The following is a 22,539-nucleotide window of genomic DNA, read 5'->3' as shown; positions in this document are numbered from 1 at the left end:
ATGAATACAACATATAAAACTGGTGAGTAATATTTAAAATGACGGCAAAGCTAACCAGAGAAGAATCATAAGCAAAAAGGAAAAGTCTTTTCTTATTCATTAATATAAAGGATTAAGAAATAAGAATTTCTGCTTATTATGCTCTGAATGTAAATGTGCATATCTCGTTTTATTTGTTCTTAAGAGCTTTGAGTGACTGGTTAAGACAATCACCAGGCGCAGCAAGCTGTCCTCAGGAAGTCAGTTAGAGGCAGGACAAGACACTGACGGATCAGATGGATTCTCTGTGAGTTCCTATCAGATCCTGGCCCACTGAAGTGATGTGGCACATAACACTGAAGGAAAACACATGTGTCCACTTATGGGACTCTAAGGATAAAATTTTAAACCCATGTATGCTTAATTTTGAAATTGCTATGGTAATAGAGAGGAAACAAATGAGATTAAAGAAACATCACTGCCTGCTTTAACAGAAGTGCAAAGACAATTCTACAAAGATACTGTTTTCACCAAAGATTGCTTGAAAAATGACACATATATGAAAGAAACCAGAGAATCTTAACCTATACCTCATGTTATATAAGTCTGACTCAGAATATACCATAAATCTAAATATAAAATATAAAAGCATAAAAATTCTAGAAGAAAACACAGGAGTTAATCTTGGTAACTTATGTTAGACAAAGGGTTTTTACATACTGTTACAAATATGCAAACCATAAAAGAACTTCCTCTACAAAAGACACTGTTAAGAGGGAAAAAAAAGAGTTACTACCTCAGAGAAAGTGTTTGACATATATCTGACAAAGGTCTTATATCAAAATATATTAACATAAAAAATTCTCGATAGTAGTCCAAGGAAAAAAGAGGCAAATATTTCAAAAAAATTCCTGGATCAGGAAGATCTGCTGGAGAAGGGATAGGCTACCACTCCAGTATTCTTGGGCTTCCCTTGTGGCTCAGCTGGTAAAATTTGCCTGTAATATGGGAGACCTGGGTTCGATTGGTGGGTTGGGAAGGTCCTCTTGAGAAGGGAAAGGCTACCCACTCCAATATTCTGGCCTGGAGAATTCCATATAGACCATGGGGTCACAAAGAGTCAGACATGACTGAGTGACTTTCACTTTCACTTTATGGTGGTTTTGATTTGCATTTCCTCAACAAGTAATGATGCTGGGTATCTTTTCATGTGCTCACTGGCCATTTATATATTTTCTTTGGAGAAATGGCTATTTACATTCTTTTCTCATTTTTTTAATCAGGTTATTTGCCTTGATAATGTTGAATTAAAAGAGTTCTTAACATATTCTGAATACAAGCCCATTATCACATAGATTTCAGTTTTTCTCCCATTTTGTAGGTTTTGCTTTCATCTTCTTGATGGTATACTTTAAGGCACCTTTTTCCCCCCCAAAAAATGTTGATAAAGCCCAACTCATCTATTTTTTCTTTTATTTCCCATGGTTTAGTGTCATATTCAAGAAACTATTGCTTTATCAACAGAAAAAAAAATTTGTTTATAGGTTCTCTTTTAAGGGTTTTATAGCTAAGATGATTTATGTTTTAGACAAATAAAATGATGACTATTTATGGAAATGGAGGGGTTAGCATGCACACACCCGTTTCCTAGTTCTGTCTCCTGAGACAAACCAACAAGTAAACAGTGTGCAGAAGCAAGGTGTGCATCCAGCGGATGTCTCTTGTTTTCTAAATTCCTTCTCCAAAAAAAGGAACCAAGGCTCCTAAAAAGAGATTGATTCCACCACCAGATGAACATGGAGCACATTTTGGTGCCAGAAAGTAAACAGATGCTGACAGAGGGTGGGGGCATGTGAGAGGGCGCAGGAGTCCACCTGAAAGAGCCTGCAATGGCCGAAGTTGAAGCAGTTTCAGCAAGAAAATAAAGAACAATGAAACAGAATTATAAACCCCAGAGTAAGATAAGTCCATACTGGTAAAAATTAATAGGGCAAAAAATAATTGGTAGGGAAGGAACAGATACACCTTACAGAAAAATTCCAATTAAATGTAGAAGGAATGAGGAAAAGAGCAAATGACCATTAGAACACCACAGATCTTGCTGTAGTCAAGATCCACTAATGAATGTCAAAATTAGTGGGTAAATACTTAGGGAAAACAGGCTATTTTCATAATCTGAATGTATCTGCCCTGAGATATGTATTAATTAATAAGGGGGGAATAGTAAGCTTGTGGTAGAGAAATATAGAGATGCCATCTTACTCAACTGGTCCAGGTTACATCATTAGTCCTAACATACCCTTAAAATTAAAAGACACTTGCTCCTTGGAAGAAAAACTATGACAAACCTAGACAGCATATTAAAAAGCAGAGGCATCATTTGCCAACAAAGGCAAGTATAGTCAAAGTTAGGTTTTTCCAGTAGTCATGTACAGATGTGAGAGTTGGACTATAAGGAAGGGTGAGTGCCAAAGAATTGATGCTTTCAAATTGTGGTGCTGGAGAAGACTCTTGAGAGTCCCTTGGACTGCATGGAGATCAAACCAGTCAATTGTAAAGGAAATCCACTCTGAATATTCACTGGAGGGACTGATGCTGAAGCTGAAGCTCCAATACTTTGGCCATTTGATACGAAGAAATGACTCATTGGAAAAGACCCTGATGCTGGGAAAGATTGAGGGCAAGAGGAGAAGGGGGTGGCAAAGGATGAGACAGTTAGATAGCATCACCAACTCCATGGAAATGAGTCTGAGCAAAACTCCAGGAGACAGTGAAGGACAGGGAAGCCTGGTGTGCTGCAGTCCATGCCGTAGCAAAGAGCTAGACACAACTTAGCAACCGAACAACAACAAACTTCGATACACTCTATATCTATTCTGAGGAATTCTTGAAGATCCTCAACTGAGTCATGAGTAAACATCAGTCTAATGCAAAATAAGAAACATTCTAAAGAACAACGGATTCATATTCTTCACAAGTGCCAAGGTCATGTAAGACAATGAAAAGCTGAAAAACTGCTGCGCACTGGAGATTAAGGAGACGCAACAACAGAAGGGAGTGTTGATTCCTGAGCTGAACTGTGGAAAAGAAAAACAGCAGACTGGAAAGACTGGTGAAATGTGAATAAAGAACATAGAGTTAGAAAACAGTACTGTGCTAATGTCAACATCTGGTGCTGGCAACTGCACTGTGGTTATATAAGGCTAACACTTAGGGAAGGTGGGTAAAGGCTATATGGGAACTCTCCCTGTACTATTTTTGTAACTCTTCTGTAAGTTTATTTCAAAATAAAAACTTAAAACAAGGAAAACTTGCTAAATGGCAATTTTGCTTGCTAAAAATAGAAATAAATGAACTTACAAATGAATAACAATGTGCATTTTTACGTCTCTGGAACTAAACTTCAAAGCTAATTAAAGAAGACACCGACATTTCCCTCACACTCTGAAGGAGCTGCGATGCTGTTCGTCACTAAATGCCTTGCAGGGGACAGTCACCGGTGAAGCAGCACCAACAGGTGCACTTGTCAACACCTACCTGTCTCCTCCTAGAAACCTGCACTTTAGTTGGGGTCAGCATGTGTCTGGGAGGGCAAAGAAATTTTTAAGAAACATAAGTTATATTGAATTAAACAGATGATAAAAGGTCTGTATATTAAAAAAAAAAAAGCCACATCAATTACCTGATAAAAGCATACTGGCCCACTATAACTTTCTACAATTTTTGTTTCCCTTAAAATTTTGATAAATGAAGTTGTCAGGGGTGATAAGATCACAACTTTGTTTCTAAACTATTTTAACTTTCAGAATTCAGTTCATGAATGCTGCAAATGTTGGTCCAGATAGGATCACAGTTTTGCGTGCTGATGAGGCAACCATCCTGTTATGTGCCTGTATAACCTTGAGCTGGGAGGAACGCAGCCTAGAAAAAGTTTCCATGTGGTTCTGAATTACACAGGCTAATTACACGCAGCGAGGCCTCCCTTCAAAAAGAGGATAGAGTTTTTTTCTGGGAAAAGAAAAAAATCAAATATCACTTTAAAACTTCTCTCTATGATCATGTAGCTAGGAAATGAGACTGAGGGCTCTTGAGGCTTGAGATCCATCAGAAACAATTACCTAAGTGGGTTTCCATAAACTTCAGACATTCTCAGTGAATTCTATCAGGCATTACTAACAAAGGCTGTACGTTACTTGTGTACTCTGACTTTACCTTAAATGCTGTGAATGCCGCTAAGCACTTCACAGAACATTATACACTAGAAAGGAGATTTCAAGACCATATTCTTTAGAAAAAACAGCTTTAAAAATAAAGAGTATAGTGGGCAATATACAAAGAACAGAAATAATTCAAATAATAAGTTTCTGCTCTAAATAAAATTTCATGTAGACCTTTTCTAGCCCTAACTTTGGATATATGCTCTGATTGACATTAATACATGTATTACACACATAATACAGACACACATATATAGTTATGAGACATTATCCTCAATAGCAACTTGAAATAAATGTAAAAGTTCATCTAGTCCTTTCCTAATATTTTCTTGCTACTGAAAGAGCAATAACAAAGCCTAATACCTTTATTTCAAAGAAAATCTCAGTATTAATAATATTTTTCAAAGCTCTTTCGTATGTATTAATTTAAACTTCATATTCAAAGGAAAGGCTGAACACTGCTAGACATTTTGTAGCTGAGAATATAGACATGGGTTGAGAGACTTGTTTAAAGTCACATATTTCAACTGTAATAAAGTCAGGACACTATAACCAAGTTCATTTGACTCCATCCATCCACCCAACCATCACCTACATTCTATACTAGGGAGTAGAAGTACTGTGAAAACATTTAACCCTCGTAGGAATTTTTTTAAATTATATTATACTCTGCTATTTCCTAGTACTTGTTTTCAGATTATCTGGTGTCTTAAAACTCAGTATTGAGGCTTCCATAAGAATTTCATTAATGCATAGAAGCTAATCTTTTAAAAGCTCTTGCATATGCACAGTTATGTAACTGGCAAACTCTTAAAGACAAATAGGCATGGATTTCAATGGGCAAGTTGACTTGTTTTTAAATCATTAGATTGGGAGTAACACCTACCAAATAATGTTGTTTTGAGGATTTAGTGATCTAATGAAAAATTTGGCACAGACACTACCCTTCTTTCTTTCTTTGTAACTGAAAAGGCAAAAATGTATAAAATGATAGAGTTCTTCAGCTCTCCACACTAACCATCTAAAACAAGACTCCATACCCTTCAGTGTGGAGAACTGCATGAAGGAAGTAGCAGAGAGTGGCCAGAGAGACGCACAGGCACAAATATTTCTTTAACCTGCTCCCTGGCGCTCTGCAAATAAAGGAAGTTTTTAGACATACTGGAGACATGTTAGTGAGGACATATTTATTCTTCAGCACATTAAATTTTCAAATATTTAAGAACGCATAATTAGAAAGTTCTGAAAAAACCTCTATCAATATATTACTCAATAAAAGAGAAATGGTGAACAGTCAGCTTAACTTATTACCAATAAACAGCATGTTTACTGATAAGATGGTTCAGGGGAGCAATTATAGCACTGAAAAAAAAAGGAGATGGATGGAAAAATAGTGCTTTGACATTATTTACCCATTGACTATAAAGAATGTAAGACACTCCTAAACTTAGGAATTCCAACAGGAGTAAGAGTGAGAGAGAGAGAACAGAAAGGCCAATTAGCAAAAGACCAAATCTGCCCAGCCATGATGGACAGACATGGCCTCACAGAAGGCACCAGAGTGTGCAGACAGGAGTTTGAAAGAAGCAAAGACATTTAGCAGCAGTTAAGAAAAACAGTAAATTAACCCATGGATGATGTCTGAGGTTAAGGAATCAAATCGTTGAACTGTTAATTATTTTCGGAAGTCTTTTGTTAAGTGGTGAAGTATTAGGAGACTGGAAAACAAGGAATCCAGTCTGAAGGTTAAAAAGAGAGGAGAGGCTGAAAATTATAGAGCTGTAAGTCTAACATCTATATTAGGAAATAAATTTGAGATGATACTTATGGATGAGCTTAATGATACATCTGGAGAAGTACAATTTAATAGGAGTGAGTCAGCATGGATTTACCAAAGGCAATCATGTCAGAAAAAATTTCGTTCCTTTTTAAGTTGAAGTAATAATTGGTTTATGTAAGGGAGAACCAATGAGAAACTGTCAGGATTTTTGGAGATTTTTGGACCTTTTCATAAAATGAATTATTGTACAAAATGTCATGGCATGTGTCAGGGTACCCAACTAACAAAAGGGGATGAAAGTAAGGGGGTTAAAAATAGAGGGCCAAAGAATTCAGGAAAGACTACACTCCACAAAGCTTCATATATCAGAACGCTAATGTTTTTAATTAATGATGAAGAAAACCTTTTGTATTAGGAAATTTGAATATACCACTAAATGAGAGGGAATGGTTAAGATACAAAAGACTACAGCTGTTTTATCTTAACTGAGATAGATTAAGCAAATGGGCTCAGAGGTGGAATATAAAATTTAATCTTCCTGAGTATAAAGTGATGCACTTGGATAGAATTAAGGAATCAGTTAAAAATAGTTTAAATGGTACTGAATTGCTTACCATTAAAAAGAAAAAGGATTTGGAATTTTGATAACAGTCAAACTTTTACATTTTTATTCTTATAACTGGATAAGAGGAAAATGCAAGGGAATGCAGTTAAATAATACACGTCATAAAGAATTAAAAGCTGACTGCCTTACAGAAGAATAAAAAAATCCTAATTTGTGAAAAGGGTTTGATAGATTCATGTGGTATCATTTTGCACAGGCAATAATCTAATATATAATGTAAATGACAATATATATAAGAACTAAAAAAAATCATATCAATACAAATATGATTTAAAAATATGACAGTAGAAAAATTAAGGACTCAAGTGGTGCTCAGTCGTTAACTGACTCTGTGACCAAATGGACTGTAGCCCTCCAGGCTCCTCTGTCCATGAATTTTCCAAGCAAGAATACTGGAGTGCGTTGCCATTTCCTATTCCAGGGGATCTCCCAGACCCAGGGACCGAATCCATGCTTCCTGGGACTCGTGCATTGGCAGACAGATTCTTCACCAACTGTGCCACCTGGTTTAAGGAAATTAGGAAAAGCACCAAGCAATCACTGAATACTTAATGTCCCCTGAACAGAGAACACCATCTAACTCTTACCTTTGGAAAAGGCATAAACATTTACTACATTTAAATTCCGGCTTCTCAGAGGAGAATATGGGGCAACCAAGCCAAACTCCTAGTCTCCACGCAGTGCCTGACCTGCCACGCCCGGGGCCCCAGGGTGCATCTGTGTGCAAGCACACACACACACAATGAGCACAGTTCCAATCTGACCAGCAGAGGTATCATGTGGAGGCTGTCTCTTGGAATTTGTGAGAAAAAAGTCTTCTTCGTCAGTATGATCAGCGGAGCTCTGGCATACCTCCTCTGCCCTCTCCTTCACCTTCTCTTCTCTGTCTTCCCTTCTTTCAGGTTATTTTAAAGTATTCTGAGATATAACCATCCAAGTCTAACTGAAGGTCACCTGTACTGAAAACTTAAAGTGTGTTTAATTCCTTCTCAAGGTGTAGTGAATGAACACCAAGCTTATTCATGGATAAGAGAGATGGGAGAAATACAATAGCTAAAACCCTAAAGCTCAAAAAAAGGTCATTTTTGAGATGAAGTACATTTCACTTTATAAAAAAACTGTAATGTAAAATGACAGAAAAATTCTGGCCATTTATAATTTGACGTCAATGTTGGAGGATTAACGTGATTGTAAAAATCTCATCATAGTAGATCTACAATGGACCTAAATGAACCTCCTTAGAAATTTAGGGTTAAGGGAATCCTGTTGTTTTTTTTTCAAACAGTACACAACTCAGAGAATAGCTTGAAGAACTTTCTCCAATTGGACACAACCTCTTTCCCATGTTAGAAATAAGAAACAGAACCACACCACTGCTTCTCATCCCAGGGAAAACAGACCCTGGTTTCTAACACCACAGAATACTCTTTGCTGTTTTAATATTTAGTGAAAAACAAAATCATACAGAATATGCTCCTTTTTGTTTGGCTACCTTCATCCAAAGGTACGACTGTGGGATTTATTCATGCTGTTACTTGAGCTGTAGTCCAGTCATTCTCATTAATGCAGGGTATTCCATCGGGTAAACACACAAACCTTTCTACACTCTACTCGTGTTTCAGTAGTTTGGGGTTTTGACTATGATGAGTATATTGATAAATATATTAAGTATAAATAATAAAGTAAATGAATATTTCAAGTTAAAGTTGTGACAGAAGAAACAAAATGCAGCTATATGCTGTTTATAAGGAAGCTGGTATAGTTATACAATATGAAATACAGAATGATGGCAAGAAATGTTACTACAGATAAAAAGGAAGATTCATAGTGACAACAGCAATAGAGAACAATGTATTTTCTCTTTATCACAGGTGGGTATGTGTATAAAACAAATGTAAAGTCCTAAGTGGCCCGTGATTTATCTTTAAAATATGTAAAGTCAAAATTAACAGAAAAACAGACACTCCACAATCATGGTGGGGAGCTTTTACTTCTCTTAACACAGTTGATTGGGTTAACATTGAAACAATCAGTGAGAAAGAGACAACCTGAGCAATACAGTTAACAAATGAGATAAGTGATATTCAAGAAACAGAATATAGCACCAAACAACACCAAACTTCCTAGTATCTCAAACATTTACCAAAACCTACCAAATCCTAGGCATAAAGAAAGTATAAACAAATTTCAAAGGATTAAAATAATTCAGGCTCTGTGCTATGAGCATAGTAGATGTAAGCTAGAAATCAATTTATATTACTACTTCAATGGTTAACAAAAGATAATTAGAAGATCCCTAAATGTCTTGGATTCCTAAATAATCCACTTTTATCCAAAAAATAAATAGCCATTTGTATCTTGTTATTCAAAAAAGCTATAGCCGAAATTAAAGCTCACATACAGCTTTAGTTCTCCAGAATATGAAATGGTAAATAACATAAAAATCAATCTCCTAATTCCCCTCAAAAATTGAGAAAGAAGACAATGAATCATCAACAGAAGCAAACAGAGAAGAAGAAAACTGCGCAAACATGGATGCCAAACATCATGTCCAGCAGTTTACACACTGTACCATCTCTGTGAGATCTTCTGAGAACGTGCTATAGGCACTGGCATCCCCAGTGTACAGACTGAGATCCCTACAGTTAAAACAGGGCTTCCCATGTCATTCAACAGGGGAATGAGGGCTGAAGCGAAACCTACCCCACCCTGAAGGCCTCGCGCACAGACACATGGGACACTGCAAGGCAGCCGGACTCCGCCCTGCAGGCCCCCTTGGTGCATGCACGCTGCAGGAAACACTCTTTCTACAGAACTGTTTGTTAAAAAAAAAAAAAAAAAACCTAAACACCTCATTTAACATATACATTTCCAAATAGCATCTCAACAAAAATATAAAATACCCCCAATGACATTGTATACAATATCTTCTGTTGCTGGTGTCTAACGTTCTCCTTCTCATGAGGCCATGGGATGTTTGAGCCACAAGTCAGACCACGAGTGCATCTGTCTACTTGTTTTGGGTGGCTGAAAAGAACTGCTTCATATGCGTCACCGAACTCTGGACCACAGAATTCTCAACAGATCAGTAGTGCTGACAGCAGAGAAGGCAGCTGCCAGCCGCCATCAGGTCAGGGCCATAAAGCACTCCGAGCAGTCCAGACCACCTCTGGACCTTCCCGGGTACCATCCGTCATAGATTTACCCCAAGTGCTGCCTAATCCTTCACCAGACGGCTTGGGAGGAGAGGAGCCCTAGCTGCTTCAGTATCTCCCCTTCACATCGAGGAAGGCGCCTCCCACCTACTCAGGAAGGGCTTCCAGATGACTTAGAACTATAAGGTCAGCAAGTCAGTCTAAAAACTCTGCCCTTTCAAAGTTTTCTCTGAACTGAGCTAAGTTTATCAAAGCAAATATACTACTGAAGAGGGATACTGCCTTACACAGGGTGGAATAAACACCCCAAGTGCACCAATGTAAAAATCCTGAGGAATGCTATTATTAATTACGGAGAGAAAGGTTCTAACAGAATCACAGAAACACAAACAGAAAACTAGGATTCTATGCACAAGAGCATACACACATACACAAAGAAACCAGAATAATTTTTCTAAGTTAATTTTTATACAAATATATCTCCAAAGGAACACTGCATGACTACAGCAGCAATGGCATAAGCAAAAGCAATGTGTTTCTTTGGTTTGCAATTAGCTTCCTCCCCCTTTCTTTGCTGTTAACTTCACCTAACAAGTGAGACATACCTTATTTTAGGAAAATGACCTACTTTCAATGCCTAATTGGCGCAATGGAAGAGAGAGACAGAATACATCAATATTGCATCTTGAAAAGCAGGCATTGTGAAACTACCTTGAAAATGCTACAGCGCTGACAACCTACCATCAATTTAGATGGTGTCACTTGGCCATTTCTTGAAGTACCAGCTTTTAGGCAATATTTTCTGACATCTACATTGTCATGCATTCATAACAATAAAGAACCCATGGGTACTGATGGCCAGAAGATATTTCAATTTGACTTTATCTGTTTTTGTGAACTAAAACTGATAATCTATCTAGTTCAAAAGCTTTTCAGTAACAACCTCACCCAAAAGCAGAGTATTGACCCCGTTTTTCTTTTTCAAACAGACACGGGTACAGCAGAGATGACTAAATAGGACACTTCACTGTGACTTAAAAAAGAGTCGATCATATGAGCATAAACAGAAATCTGGAAGAACATATCAGCGGAAAACAAATAACAACCTTATATGCAATATCAAGTGTATCGGGACTATTATTCTAACTCATAGAGCGCTCTCTCCTTCACGTGGACATTCTGTGAGCACACGTCACTAACACACTTTGCAAGGGCAGTGCTGTAGGTTGGTGGGATTTCCACGACTTTCAAGCACTAGTGTCACAAGGCCAGCAGCAGCAGCACCCACAATCCTCTGCACTGTGCCTGCTAAGAGCTTCATAGCCCATTATCTTTTTAAATTCTCACAATGGCCCTTTACATAGATACCACCGCGTCGATTTATGTACAAGAAATAAACCTGCAGCGATGCGGTAAGCCTGCCTGTAACCCACCCAGCCAGGAACAGGAGGAGAGTTTAAGTACAGCTCCAACAGCTCCAAAGTACCTGCTGGAAACATCCCCTGATCACCTGGCATTATTTAAATCCACTCCTGTCTGGGCTCCGGTTAGGAACTTCCTCTAGATGTCCTACAGGCAATGTGTCCTCAACAGTCCCCACCCTCGCCACCCATCACCTGGCTGCCCACACAGAACTCACACCCAGGCCCTCTGGTTCTCTGACCGCCAGGATGGGCTGCCAGGCATCCCTGTACTTAACCTGCAGTTGGGGCTGCATTGCTGGTCCTTCCACAGCATCTGATAGCCACTCCAACGAAGCAGGGACGATCTCAGCAGCCCCCGCCACCTGCACCGCTGCCCGCATCCTGTGTGACCATCCCTGCTGATGCCTGGGACACAGGGTGCTCTGTTACCCCTTCTGGGTTCTCCTGCTCTCCTCACTCACGCGCTTCCCCTTCCAGTACTTACTGGAAAACCGTGGGGCAAGGAATAGGGCATGACAATTCAAATCACAAACATTTGTTGAAAAATGTTCAAAACCTTATCATCAGTCAAAATATGAAGCTCAAACACCCAGAACAGTCTCAGTTCAACTGCATTTGGAATATTTGCTCTTAACAACTGTGGGGAGATTATTTCACCATATTTGCTCCTGACGGAACAGAATGGAAAAGAGCTGCTTTCACAGTTGAGGGGACAAGAGCAAGGATACTTTTTTATCAGTCTTGAAGCGGATACTGTCACACATGCTACCACGTTCAGATAAATGCTAATACACAAACAGCCTGACAGCCACTGCCAGGAGCGAAGCATTTCATGTAGCAGTTTCATTTCCTACCTGCGTGCAGGTAGGCCAGGTCGGGGTTCTCGATGTCTGGATGCTGTTCCTTCAGGTGGTTCCGGAACTCCACAGGGATGTTAGTGCCGTAGTCACACTTGGGGCAGTTGTACATCTTGACGCCTTCATGTTTGCCCGTGTGGAGAATGTGTTTGCGGATGTTTTCAGCACAGTTTGACCTACCAAGTAAGAAAGCAGAGTAAACGGAAGCAAGGTCTCAACACTAACATCGGACCACAAACCAGGACGTCAGTGACCCCTCACACAGGCCTCAGGTGTGTCAGGCACTGTGCTAAGTGTTTAATCCAGGAGGCGGGAACTTCCGTCTCCTGGGTGCTAATTTCCAGGCTGCTCTCTTACCTGAGCGACTCATTTCTATGCAGAACCGGAAAGAGAAAGCCCCGAGTTCTATGATTTTAATACAGATTATTCAGGTACCACTTGAGGGCAGTGATGGAGCTTCCTTAATCCCAAGAACACACCTTTCACCACGAGGAGCCCTGCAAAGGGAAGCCCTGCCACTCCCGCTGAACTGGAGCGCCAAGGAAACAAAGGCGCCTTGGCTTCTAGTTCTGTCACGACAGCGGCTCCTAAGTCAAGCTCTCAAACCATCTGAAGACAGAAATGCAGCTGCAAGCAGCCCCTCACCTCACATCTGGGCAATGCGTTAAATGCCAGCCAGGTTTCTGCACGGGCGCAGGTTTTTAAGAGGGATGGGCTGAATAAAGAGCGGAGGACCTGAGTATTCTACACTAAATTGTCCATGACAGTGGGCTCCTCTCCCACCCCTTCCTGCGGATGCAGAAACGCCAGGCCTGAGATGACCAGAACGTCCGGCACAGGCGGCTGCTGCTGAGGCAGTTTGTTTCGGCTGCTCCCGTCCCTCCCAGCGCGGGGTCAGCGACTGAGTCGAGACCTATCCACACACACCGCTGCCTCCCCTCTGTCTCTGCTGTTGTCAGAAAATCACTAGAAAGTACTCGACACATATTCAAGCAGGTGTGTGTGTGTGTGTGTGTGTGTGTGTGTGTGTAGAGGAAGGTGCTTAACTGGAAGGAAACAAAAAATCAGATGGCTTCAGATTTCTGACAGAGTGAAATGAAATTCCAAAGAAAGCACTATATTTATCAGTCTTTCCTGCCAGTACTGCTGAAGGACAAAATCCCGCAGGCTGATTTGAAGAAAATAAAGTTAGGACACTGTAGGTATTTAGCAAACACATCTCATAACGCATGGATTCAGATGACGGAAGGCTGCACACAGAGGCTGTCTGTGGCTCTCACGGCCCCGCACTGCTCAGTGGAATCATGCTTGTGTGTAACACATAACTGCACCTGGGAACGCACCTGGGGAATTGGTGAAGAATGTGTATGTGGTTACCACCCCCAACTTTATAGGAACTCTGCATCAAGATGGTAACACAGAAGACCATCTGAAGGCAGGTGAACGAAACGCCCACCCAGTGATGATGGAAAGGAAGAGGGCCAGTTGTGGATTCCCCAGCTGGCAGGGTGAACCATGCCGAGTCACTGCCTGCGTCTGCAACCACCTCCCGTGTGTTTTTCCGTGGCAGCACAGGCAGTCCTAAATTCACCACTGTTTGCTGACATTCGGGAGTGAGCACAAGTCTGCTACTGTACTTAATTAGGACTGCTTATTAGGACTGTTGATTCTCTGGTGCCACCTACATTCTCCCTTTATGGAGAAAGCAAGGCATTAAGAGTCACCAAGGACAATTGCTGGTCAGGGAAGGAAAATTACCAAAATCCACACATTTCAGGGCAGTGCCCACTTAAATGGGGGACAGTATAAGCAATGATACTTAATCTCTGATGAAGGAAGGAAGAGATGACTTTGAAAGGAGAGTATTTTGTTTTTGAGACATGTCTATCTTGGATAAAAATAAACCAGTATCTCTTAGAACATCAACTGCATGTGGAATCTAGCAATCAGGGGACTGTTACTGAAGCAAGTAAAAGTAGAATGGAAGGGTTAAAAAGGAGAGAAGCTTCTTTCATCTAAAAATAGAGAATAAAAAAGGGAGAAGTGGTGTGGGACTTGGTGTTTTAGGTTAAGGTCATTTTATACATATATTTTATACCTATTTCTTTTTATTTGTGATGTGCATACTATTTGTATACTTGATTTTATGTAAGTAATAAATATGTGTGTATATTAATCTATTTTATACACACATCTAAGAAACATTAAATATATGCAAATGAAAAGAAAATACAGTCAATTTCTATCTGCAGTTGAAAAGATATATTTCATGGATAATGGCATATTTGTGTGCTATCATAATCTGTTCTGATGTTATACAACACAAATTTTTTTAAAATATTGAGATAAAAAGGAACAACTCTGAAATCAAACTATCGCAGTCCAAGCCTAAAAAGTAGAAGCTCTAACACATTGTATCAACATCATTTAAAGCAGCTACAGAGACCTGCAGACTGCAGTCCCCACACTGCAGACTATCAAGAGACAGAGCTGACTGTGAAGCAATGCTGCAACATTCAGTTGACAATAAGTAGGCTGGATACCTTCAGCCAAGCAGTTCTGAATGATACTCAGGCCCCCAAATGGTATTTTTTTTTCCCAAATATTAAAAGAACTCACAACTAGTAATAAGAATGGTACATTGAAGAGGGACTAATGAAGAACAGGTCAGGCAGGAGAAGTAAGGATGGTCTGAGACATTATTCCAAACAAGGTCCAACCTTGGTTTGCCAGGAAATAACAGCAGCAATGCCAAGAAGGCATTCAATTATTAGGAGTCAGCAATTGAATGTATCTTTAGTTTGACACTGATTCTTAAGGTAAAGAGTATATGTTAAATGAAAAAAAAAAAAAGAATTAAAAAAAATAATAAAATAAAAAATAAATTAAAAAATATATAAAAAAAAAAACAAAGTGAATCTCTGGCATGTGCTTTATTTTGTTCTTTAAAAAATTTTCCTTGTGGATCTATATTCCACATTGAATTATAGTAAACACCTAAATATGTGAGAAATTATAATTCTTAAAAAAAAAAAAGAGTATATGTTGCCCCATGTTTCTAGACTGCAAGATTTAATATTATGTAGATGGCAATACACCTCAAATTGATGTACAGATTCAGTACAATCCTATCAAAATCTCAGCTGGATTTCTTACCAAAGTTGAAATACTGATCCTAAAGTTCATATGGAAATGAACCTAAAAGACTCGATACAATCTCACGAAGAACTATGTTGGAGGACTCACGCTTTCTGGTTACAAAACTTTCTATGAAGCAGTAGTAATCAGAACAGTGAGGTGCAAGAGAAAGGACAGATGGAGGGGTGCTCAGCGGGAGGTGGGGGGGGTGAGAGCATGGTTCCACAGGAGGTGAGACGGCTCAGTGAGACACTGTAGGCGCCTGGTGGGGACAGGGGTTCAGGCCGGACTCACTGGGCCCACGAGTGCAAGCACTGAGTTTATAAGGAAGGCAGTGTAAAGTCTGAGGACATTTCAAATGCAATTTTGAAATACAACATATTGAAAGTCTTGAGGCAGCTCTCTCTCTATATATGTACGTATGGCCTTGGCTGGGCAATTAGTAAAAGGACCAGAGATGGGAGCTGATTAATTTTAGGGCTTTTTAAAACATGTAATAAGGGAAATAAGTTCAGAGGCACTGCATTTTAAAATAATAAATTAATAAAATAACAAACAACAAGGTCTTCTAGAATACCACAAAATTATGTCAGTGCTACACACTTGCTGCCTATTAACACAAAAGCATAAGTTAAGTTTTTGTTATTTAACTTAGGGAAAAGGAAGCTTAAAAAAAATTCCACTAAATATTTTTTCTCTTTTGTTTCTGATACTATCTTTAGGATTTTCTATGTACAGTATCATGTCATCTGCAAACAGTGAGAGCTTTACTTCTTCTTTTCTGATCTGGATTCCTTTTCTTTCTTTTTCTTCTCTGATTGCTGTAGCTAGGACGTCCAGAACTAGGTTGAATAACAGTGGTGAAAGTGGACACCCTGTCTTGTTCCTGATCTTAGGGGAAATGCTTTCAGTTTCTCACCATTGAGAATAATGTTTGCCGTAGGCTTATCATATATGGCCTTTACTATGCTGAGGTAGGTTCGTTCTATGCCCATGTTTTGAAGATTTTTAATCACAAATGGGCACTGAATTTTGTCAAAGGCTTTTTCTGAATCTATTGTGATTATCATAAGGTTTTTACCTTTCAATTTGCTAAAATGGTATACCACATTGATTGATTTGTGTATATTAAAGAATCCTTGCATCCCTGAAATAAACTCAACTTAATCATGGTGTATGAGCTTTTTGATGTGTTGCTGAATTCTGTTTGCTAAAATTCTGTTGAGGATTTTTGCATCTACGTTCATCAGTGATATTGGCCTGTAGTTTTCTTTCTTTGTGTTGTCTTTGTCTGGTTTGGTATCAGGGTGATGGTGGCCTTGTAGAATTAGTTTGGAAGTGTTCCTCTGAAATTTTTTTTAAAGAGTTTTAGAAGGATAGGCTTTAGCTCTTCTCTAAATGTTTGACAGAATTCTCCTGTGAAGTTATCTGGTCTAGGGCTTTTATTTTTTGGGAGACTTTAGATCACAGCTTCAATTTCAGTGCTTGTAATTGGGTTGTTCATAATTTCTATTTCTTCTGGGTTCAGTTTTGGAAGTGCATAAGAATCTGTCCATTTCTTCCAGGTTATCCATTTTATTGCCATATAGTTGTTCATAAGAGTATCTTATAATCCTTTGTATTTCTGCATTGTCTGTTGTAACCTCTCCCTTTTCATTTCCAATTTTGTTGATTTGATTCTTCTTTTTTTCTTGATGGGTCTGGCTAAATGTTTGTCAATTTTGTTTATCTTCTTCAAGAATCAGCTTTTAGTTTTATTAATTTTTACTATTGTTTCTTTCATTTCTTTTTCATTTATTTCTGCTCAGATCTTTACGATTTCTGTCCTACTAATTTGGGGGGCTTTATGTTCTTTTTCCAGTTGTTTTAGTGTAAAGCTAGGTTGTCTATTCGATGTTTTTCTTGTTTCTTAAGGTAGTATCGTATTGCTATAAACTTCCCTCTTAGAACTGCTTTTGCTGCATCCCATAGGTTTTGAGCTGTCGTGTCTTCATTGTCATTTGTTTCTAGAAATTGTTTGATTTCCCTTTTGATTTCTTCAGTAACCTGTTGGTTATTTAGAAACATATTGTTTAATCTCCATGTGTTTGTGTTCCTTACAGTTTTTTTCTTGTAATTGATATCTAGTCTCATAGTATTGTGGTCAGAGAAGATGCTTGATACAATTTCAATTTTCTTAAATTTACTGAGTTTTGATTTCTGACCCAAGATGTGTTCTATCCTGGAGAATGTTCCATGTGCACTTGAGAAGAAGGTGTATTCTTCTGCACTGGATGGAATGTCCTGAAGATATCAATAAGATCCATCTTATCTAATGTATCATTTAAGACTTGTGTTTCTTTATTAATTTTCTGTTTTGATGATCTGTCCATTGGTGTGAGTGGGGTGTTAAAGTCTTCTACTATTACTGTGTTACTGTCAATTTCTCCTTTTATGTCTGTTAGTGTTTGTCTTATGTATTGAGGTGCTCCCATGTTGGATGCATAGATATTTACAATTGTTATGTCTTCCTCTTGGATTGATCCCTTGATCATTATGTAGTGTCCTTCCTAATCTCTTGTAACCTTCTTTCTTTTAAGGACTATTTTGTCTGATATGAGGATTGGTACTCCAGCTTTCTTTTGCTTCCATTTGCATGGAATATATTTTTTTCATCCTCTCACTTTCAGTCTATATGTGTCTTTAGGTCTGAAGTGGGTTTCTTGTAGACAGCATATATATGGGTCTTGTTTTTGTATCCATTCAGCCAGTCTGGGTCTTTATGTTGGAGCATTTAATCCATTTACATTTAAAGTAATTATTGACATATATGTTCCTAATGCCATTTTCTTAATTGTTTGGGGTTGATTTTGTAGGTCTGTTTTTCTCCTGTATTTCTTCACTATATAAGTCCCTTTAACATTTGCTGGAAAGCTGGTTTGACGGTACTGAATTCTCTTAACTTTTGCTTGTCTGAAAAGCTTTTGATTTCTCCCATCAATTTTGAATGAGATCCTTGCCAGGTACAGTAATCTTGGTCGTAGGTTTTTCCCTTTCATTCCCTTCTGGCCTGCAGAGTTTCTGCTGAAAGATCAGTTGTTAAACCTTTGGGGTTTCTCTTGTATGTTACTTGTTGCTTCTCCCTTGCTGCTTTTAATATTCTTTCTTTGTGTCGGGTCTTTGTTAGTTTGATTAGCATGTGTCTTGGTGTGTTTCTCCTTGGATTTATTCTATATGGGACTCTTTGTGACGCTTGGACTTGATTGACTATTTTCTTTACCATGTTGGGGAAATTTTCAACTATAGCCTCTTCAGAAATGTTCTCATACCCTTTCTGTTTCTCGTCTTCTTCTGGGACCCCTATAACTCAAATGTTGCTGCGTTTGATACTGCCCCAGACACTATCCTCATAGCCTCAGTTGTTTTCATTCTGTTTACTTGATTCAGTTCTTCAGAAGTTATCTCCAGCATTTTACCCTCTGGCTCCCGACTCATTCTTCTGCTTCCGATATGCTGCTGTCGATTCCTTCTGGTTTTAATTCCAGTCACTGTACTGTTTGTGTGCTTATTCTTTAATGCTCCTAGGTCTTTGTTAACTGGAACTTGCATTTTCTCCATTTTGTTTTCAAGGTTTTTGATCATCTGTAATATCATTATTCTGAATTCTTTTTCAGGTAGTTTGCCTACTTCCACTTCATTTATTCGGACTTCTGTGTTTCTAGTTTGTTCCTACATTTGTGTAGCGTATCTCTGCCTTTTCATCATTTTTTTTTTTTTTAACTTATTGTGTTTGAGGTCTCCTTTTCCCAGGTTTCAGTGTTGAATTCTTTCTTCCTTTTGGTTTCTGCCCTCCTAAGGTTGGTCCAGTGGTTTGTGTAAGCTTCATATAGGGTGAGATTTGTGCTGAGTTTTTGTTTGTTTGTTCGTTTTTCCTCTGATGGGCAAGGCTGAGTGAGGTGGTAATCCTGTCTGCTGATGACTGGGTTTGTATTTTTGTTTTGTTTGTTGTTTAGATGAGGCGTCCTGCACAGGGTGCTAATGGTAGTTGGGTGATGCCAGGTCTTGTATTCAAGTGGTTTCCTTTATGTGAGTTCTCACTCCTTAGGGTTAGTTCTCTGGTAGTCTAGGGTCTTGGAGTCAGCATTCCCACTCCAAAGGCTCAGGGCCTGCTCTTTTAATAAAAGGGATCAAGTCATTCAGCAGGGGAAACTGATGCTAAAAGCTGACACCTGTCCACATGTTGTTTGTCATCAGCAGAATCAGGTCCCAATTCCTGAGCAGGAAACTTCCCACCCAAGAGAGCAGAGGAGAGCATGGTTCATCCCAGAAGAGTTGCTATTTTTTCTCTTTTGATACATGTGATTTCAGTTATTAAAAAAACACTGTACCACTGAAGTTGTTAAACAAACATACCTTTACATATTTAAAACATCAAACAGTCTAATAATAAGAGACAGAGACAGCGAAGTCTCTTCCTACCACAGACTGGATCACCACCCTCCCAACCTGGACCACAGACACAGAATCACTAACTGCCCATCAATCTTTTGGGAGAACTAACAATTTTTTTTTCAATGCATAAACACACTGCATCTTCTTCTCTCCCCTCTTCTTGTATGTAAATCTGTTGGCATCTTACTTTTTTCACCTAAAGACAGGGCACAGGGACCTTTCCACATGACTACATGAGCACACAGCATCCTTCCTGACGTCCCCACCACCACCACCCCACCACTCCCTCCCTCGGCTTCTCCTCCTTTCTTTCCTTTGTTAACAGCGACACAGAATTTCCTCGTGAGGACAGAGAACACCACATTTAACTGATCCTCTACTGCTGAGCATCTAGGTCGTTTCTGATCATTCACTAGTGTAAACAAGTTTGTGATGAATAATCTAGTGTAAACAAGCTTGTGATGAATTCTCCTGTGAAACTTTCTCTTTCTCAGGATGCCAAGAGAATGCCACGATGCCAAGTGGAATTGTTTCAAATGTCAATGGGCATATGCTTTTGTAGTTTTGATCAATGGTGCCAAATGGCCCTCCAGAGGAGGTGTAGCAATTCACACTTCCACCAACAATGTTTTAGAGAGCCTGTTTCTGCACAGTCGTGCCAATGTAGTGTGTTGTGTTATCAAACTTCCAAGTTTTTGCCAATGTGGTAGGTGAAAAATGACAGCTCAAGGTGGGGTTCAATTTCCACCTTTTAACAGTTTTAATCTGCATTTCTCTTGTAACGAATAAAGTTGCTTCAAATATTGAAATGCCATGTGTATTCTGCTTCCTCTGTACCATTTTTCCATATTTTTATGAGTTGTTTTCCTAATGGTTGTTAGTCATTCTCTTATACATAAGGGAAGTAAACTCATTTGTCTATGACAGAAGTAGCAAATATCTCTTCCTTACTTTCAGTTAGACTGTTTATAGTATCTTCTGAGAAGCAGAAATGTTTTATTTTGTTCATCTTTTGTCCTATGGCTTCCTTACTTAGAGGTCATAAAAGGATTGTCCCAAATTGGTTCTAGTACTTGAATAGTTGCACTGGTCCACTAAGTATTAGAGTCTTTTCAAAATTCCCCTAGAGTGTGGTATAAGTTGTGTCTCCACACTGCTCGCCAGATCTCTCACTGACTTGAAGCGCTCTCTCCATGAATATCTGATTTATCTGAAGCTGAGTCTGGACTTTCTGTCCTGGTCTGCTTGTCTGTCTTGCACGTGCTCATCCATCGAAAGGGCCCAGGCTGCACAGGCCTCATGTCTGGCAGAGTCCATCCACCTATGTTGCTTTTTCTCCTCCCGGGTCACCACCTCCCCCTCAAGGCATCAGGTGAGCTGGCGTGGTGAATGTGGAGAGTTAACTGTGGAAGCAGAGAGATCTGGGCTGATAATAAAGTAATCTCACTAAGACACAATCAGGTAATTTCTGTGTATTTACTAATGCGTACTGGTAACATTATCTTAATATACAAATGCAGAGAGAGCAGGTACAGATGTCACACGCTAATGTAAACATGGATCCCAATATTCCTTCCCCAAGAGAAGTCACGTATCTGCCTCACCACTTCCAAACTTCTATGTATGAAATTCACCACTATCTTGGTCTCCTGCTAACAACTTGGCAAGTTATGTACCTAACCTGACATTTAAAAATTCTGAAAGTTCTGCTTAAAGAAATACAGAATTTTTTTTTTAAAGTACTTTGTCTCCCACACTTTTAGACCATGGGGTATTTTGTTGTTTTATGCTAATAATTTATGTGTCTCATAAGGCTGTCATGAAGATTAAGGTAAATGACATTAAACAAGTTTAGAAAATACAGGAGGTGCTCAATTTACTGTTTATCACCACGACTAGTCTTTCTGTTGAAAGCAATAGAGTTCAACTCTCTGGATCATCATTAGCAATTTATTTACTATTATGAAAGGCAATTTCAATTTATTTTAAAAATAAACCCCACAGTTATATAGCGTTGTATGCCTATACATTAGAAAGGCACTTCCTCTTCCCTCTGTAGTTAAGTTTCTTTTGGAACAAGTGTATCATAAGGCATAATTATCTAAAGTTCAGTTGAACGAGGTTTCCACTGTATCATTAAAACAATAATCCATAATGAATAAAGAATAATCCCATGAAAGGCTTTATGTAAACAAAATTTAAGAAGTTTCCACATTTTTTAAACCAGCAGTATTTAATCATAAATTCACCAAGTCTAAGAAACACTATGGACTCTCTGAGGAAGAAGAAAATAATGCTGTGAGTCCCTGCAGGTGGAGGGTGAGCCTGAGGCAGCTGCTCAGGCTTCCTGCGTGATTCACCTAACATGGCCCGAGACACACAGCCCTCTGCCACGTAGGTTCCCACTAAAGGGCCCAGAAGGAAAGAGCCTGAGAATTCCGGATTACTAAACAGCTGTGCTGGTTAGATTGCTAGAGGTACAAGAATAAAAAATTATAACCCTATGGCTAAAATGGGATATTTTATCAACAGTATTCAACCAACAGGTGAATGTCACTGGGACTGTTGAACCTGATACATCACCAGGACAGAGAATACAAAGACCCCTGTATACAAGGGATAAAGATGTCATTTCAGATCAATGAGGAAATGATGGGTCACACAACAAATGATGTTCAGTCAACTGCCTATCACATGAGGAAAGATAACTTATAGACTCTTCTGGTCTTATACCATGCAAAAACAAATGCTGTTTGGATTTTAAGGTTAACATAAGGACACTAAATTATTAAAGTGCTAAAAGAAAAATATGAGAAAATATTTTTATACTCTTGATTGGAAAAAGTTTTCCTGGATAAAATTCAGAACACAAATGCCATAAACTGAACAACAACAACAACAGCCTTTAAGAAACAGAACTACCCAAACATTCC

At 38.9% G+C, this 22,539-nt stretch overlaps 1 protein-coding gene across 2 annotated transcripts in view; it reads right to left on the bottom strand.

Moving 5' to 3' along the window:
- ZNF407 (zinc finger protein 407) overlaps window positions 1–22,539 on the bottom strand; it is a 391,880-nt gene that overhangs the window by 110,068 nt on the left and 259,273 nt on the right. For both annotated transcript variants that reach the window (XM_070452977.1, XM_070452978.1), the window contains exon 8: window positions 12,035–12,213. In XM_070452977.1, the coding sequence (XP_070309078.1) occupies window positions 12,035–12,213 (179 nt within the window). The remainder of the gene's footprint in view (window positions 1–12,034; window positions 12,214–22,539) is intronic.

The sequence above is a fragment of the Odocoileus virginianus genome, chromosome 22 (genome assembly GCF_023699985.2).
Source record: "Odocoileus virginianus isolate 20LAN1187 ecotype Illinois chromosome 22, Ovbor_1.2, whole genome shotgun sequence".
NCBI classification, from domain to species: domain Eukaryota; kingdom Metazoa; phylum Chordata; class Mammalia; order Artiodactyla; family Cervidae; genus Odocoileus; species Odocoileus virginianus.
The sequence above is the reverse complement of the archived record's forward strand: the minus strand, read 5'-3'. Positions and strand labels throughout refer to the sequence as shown.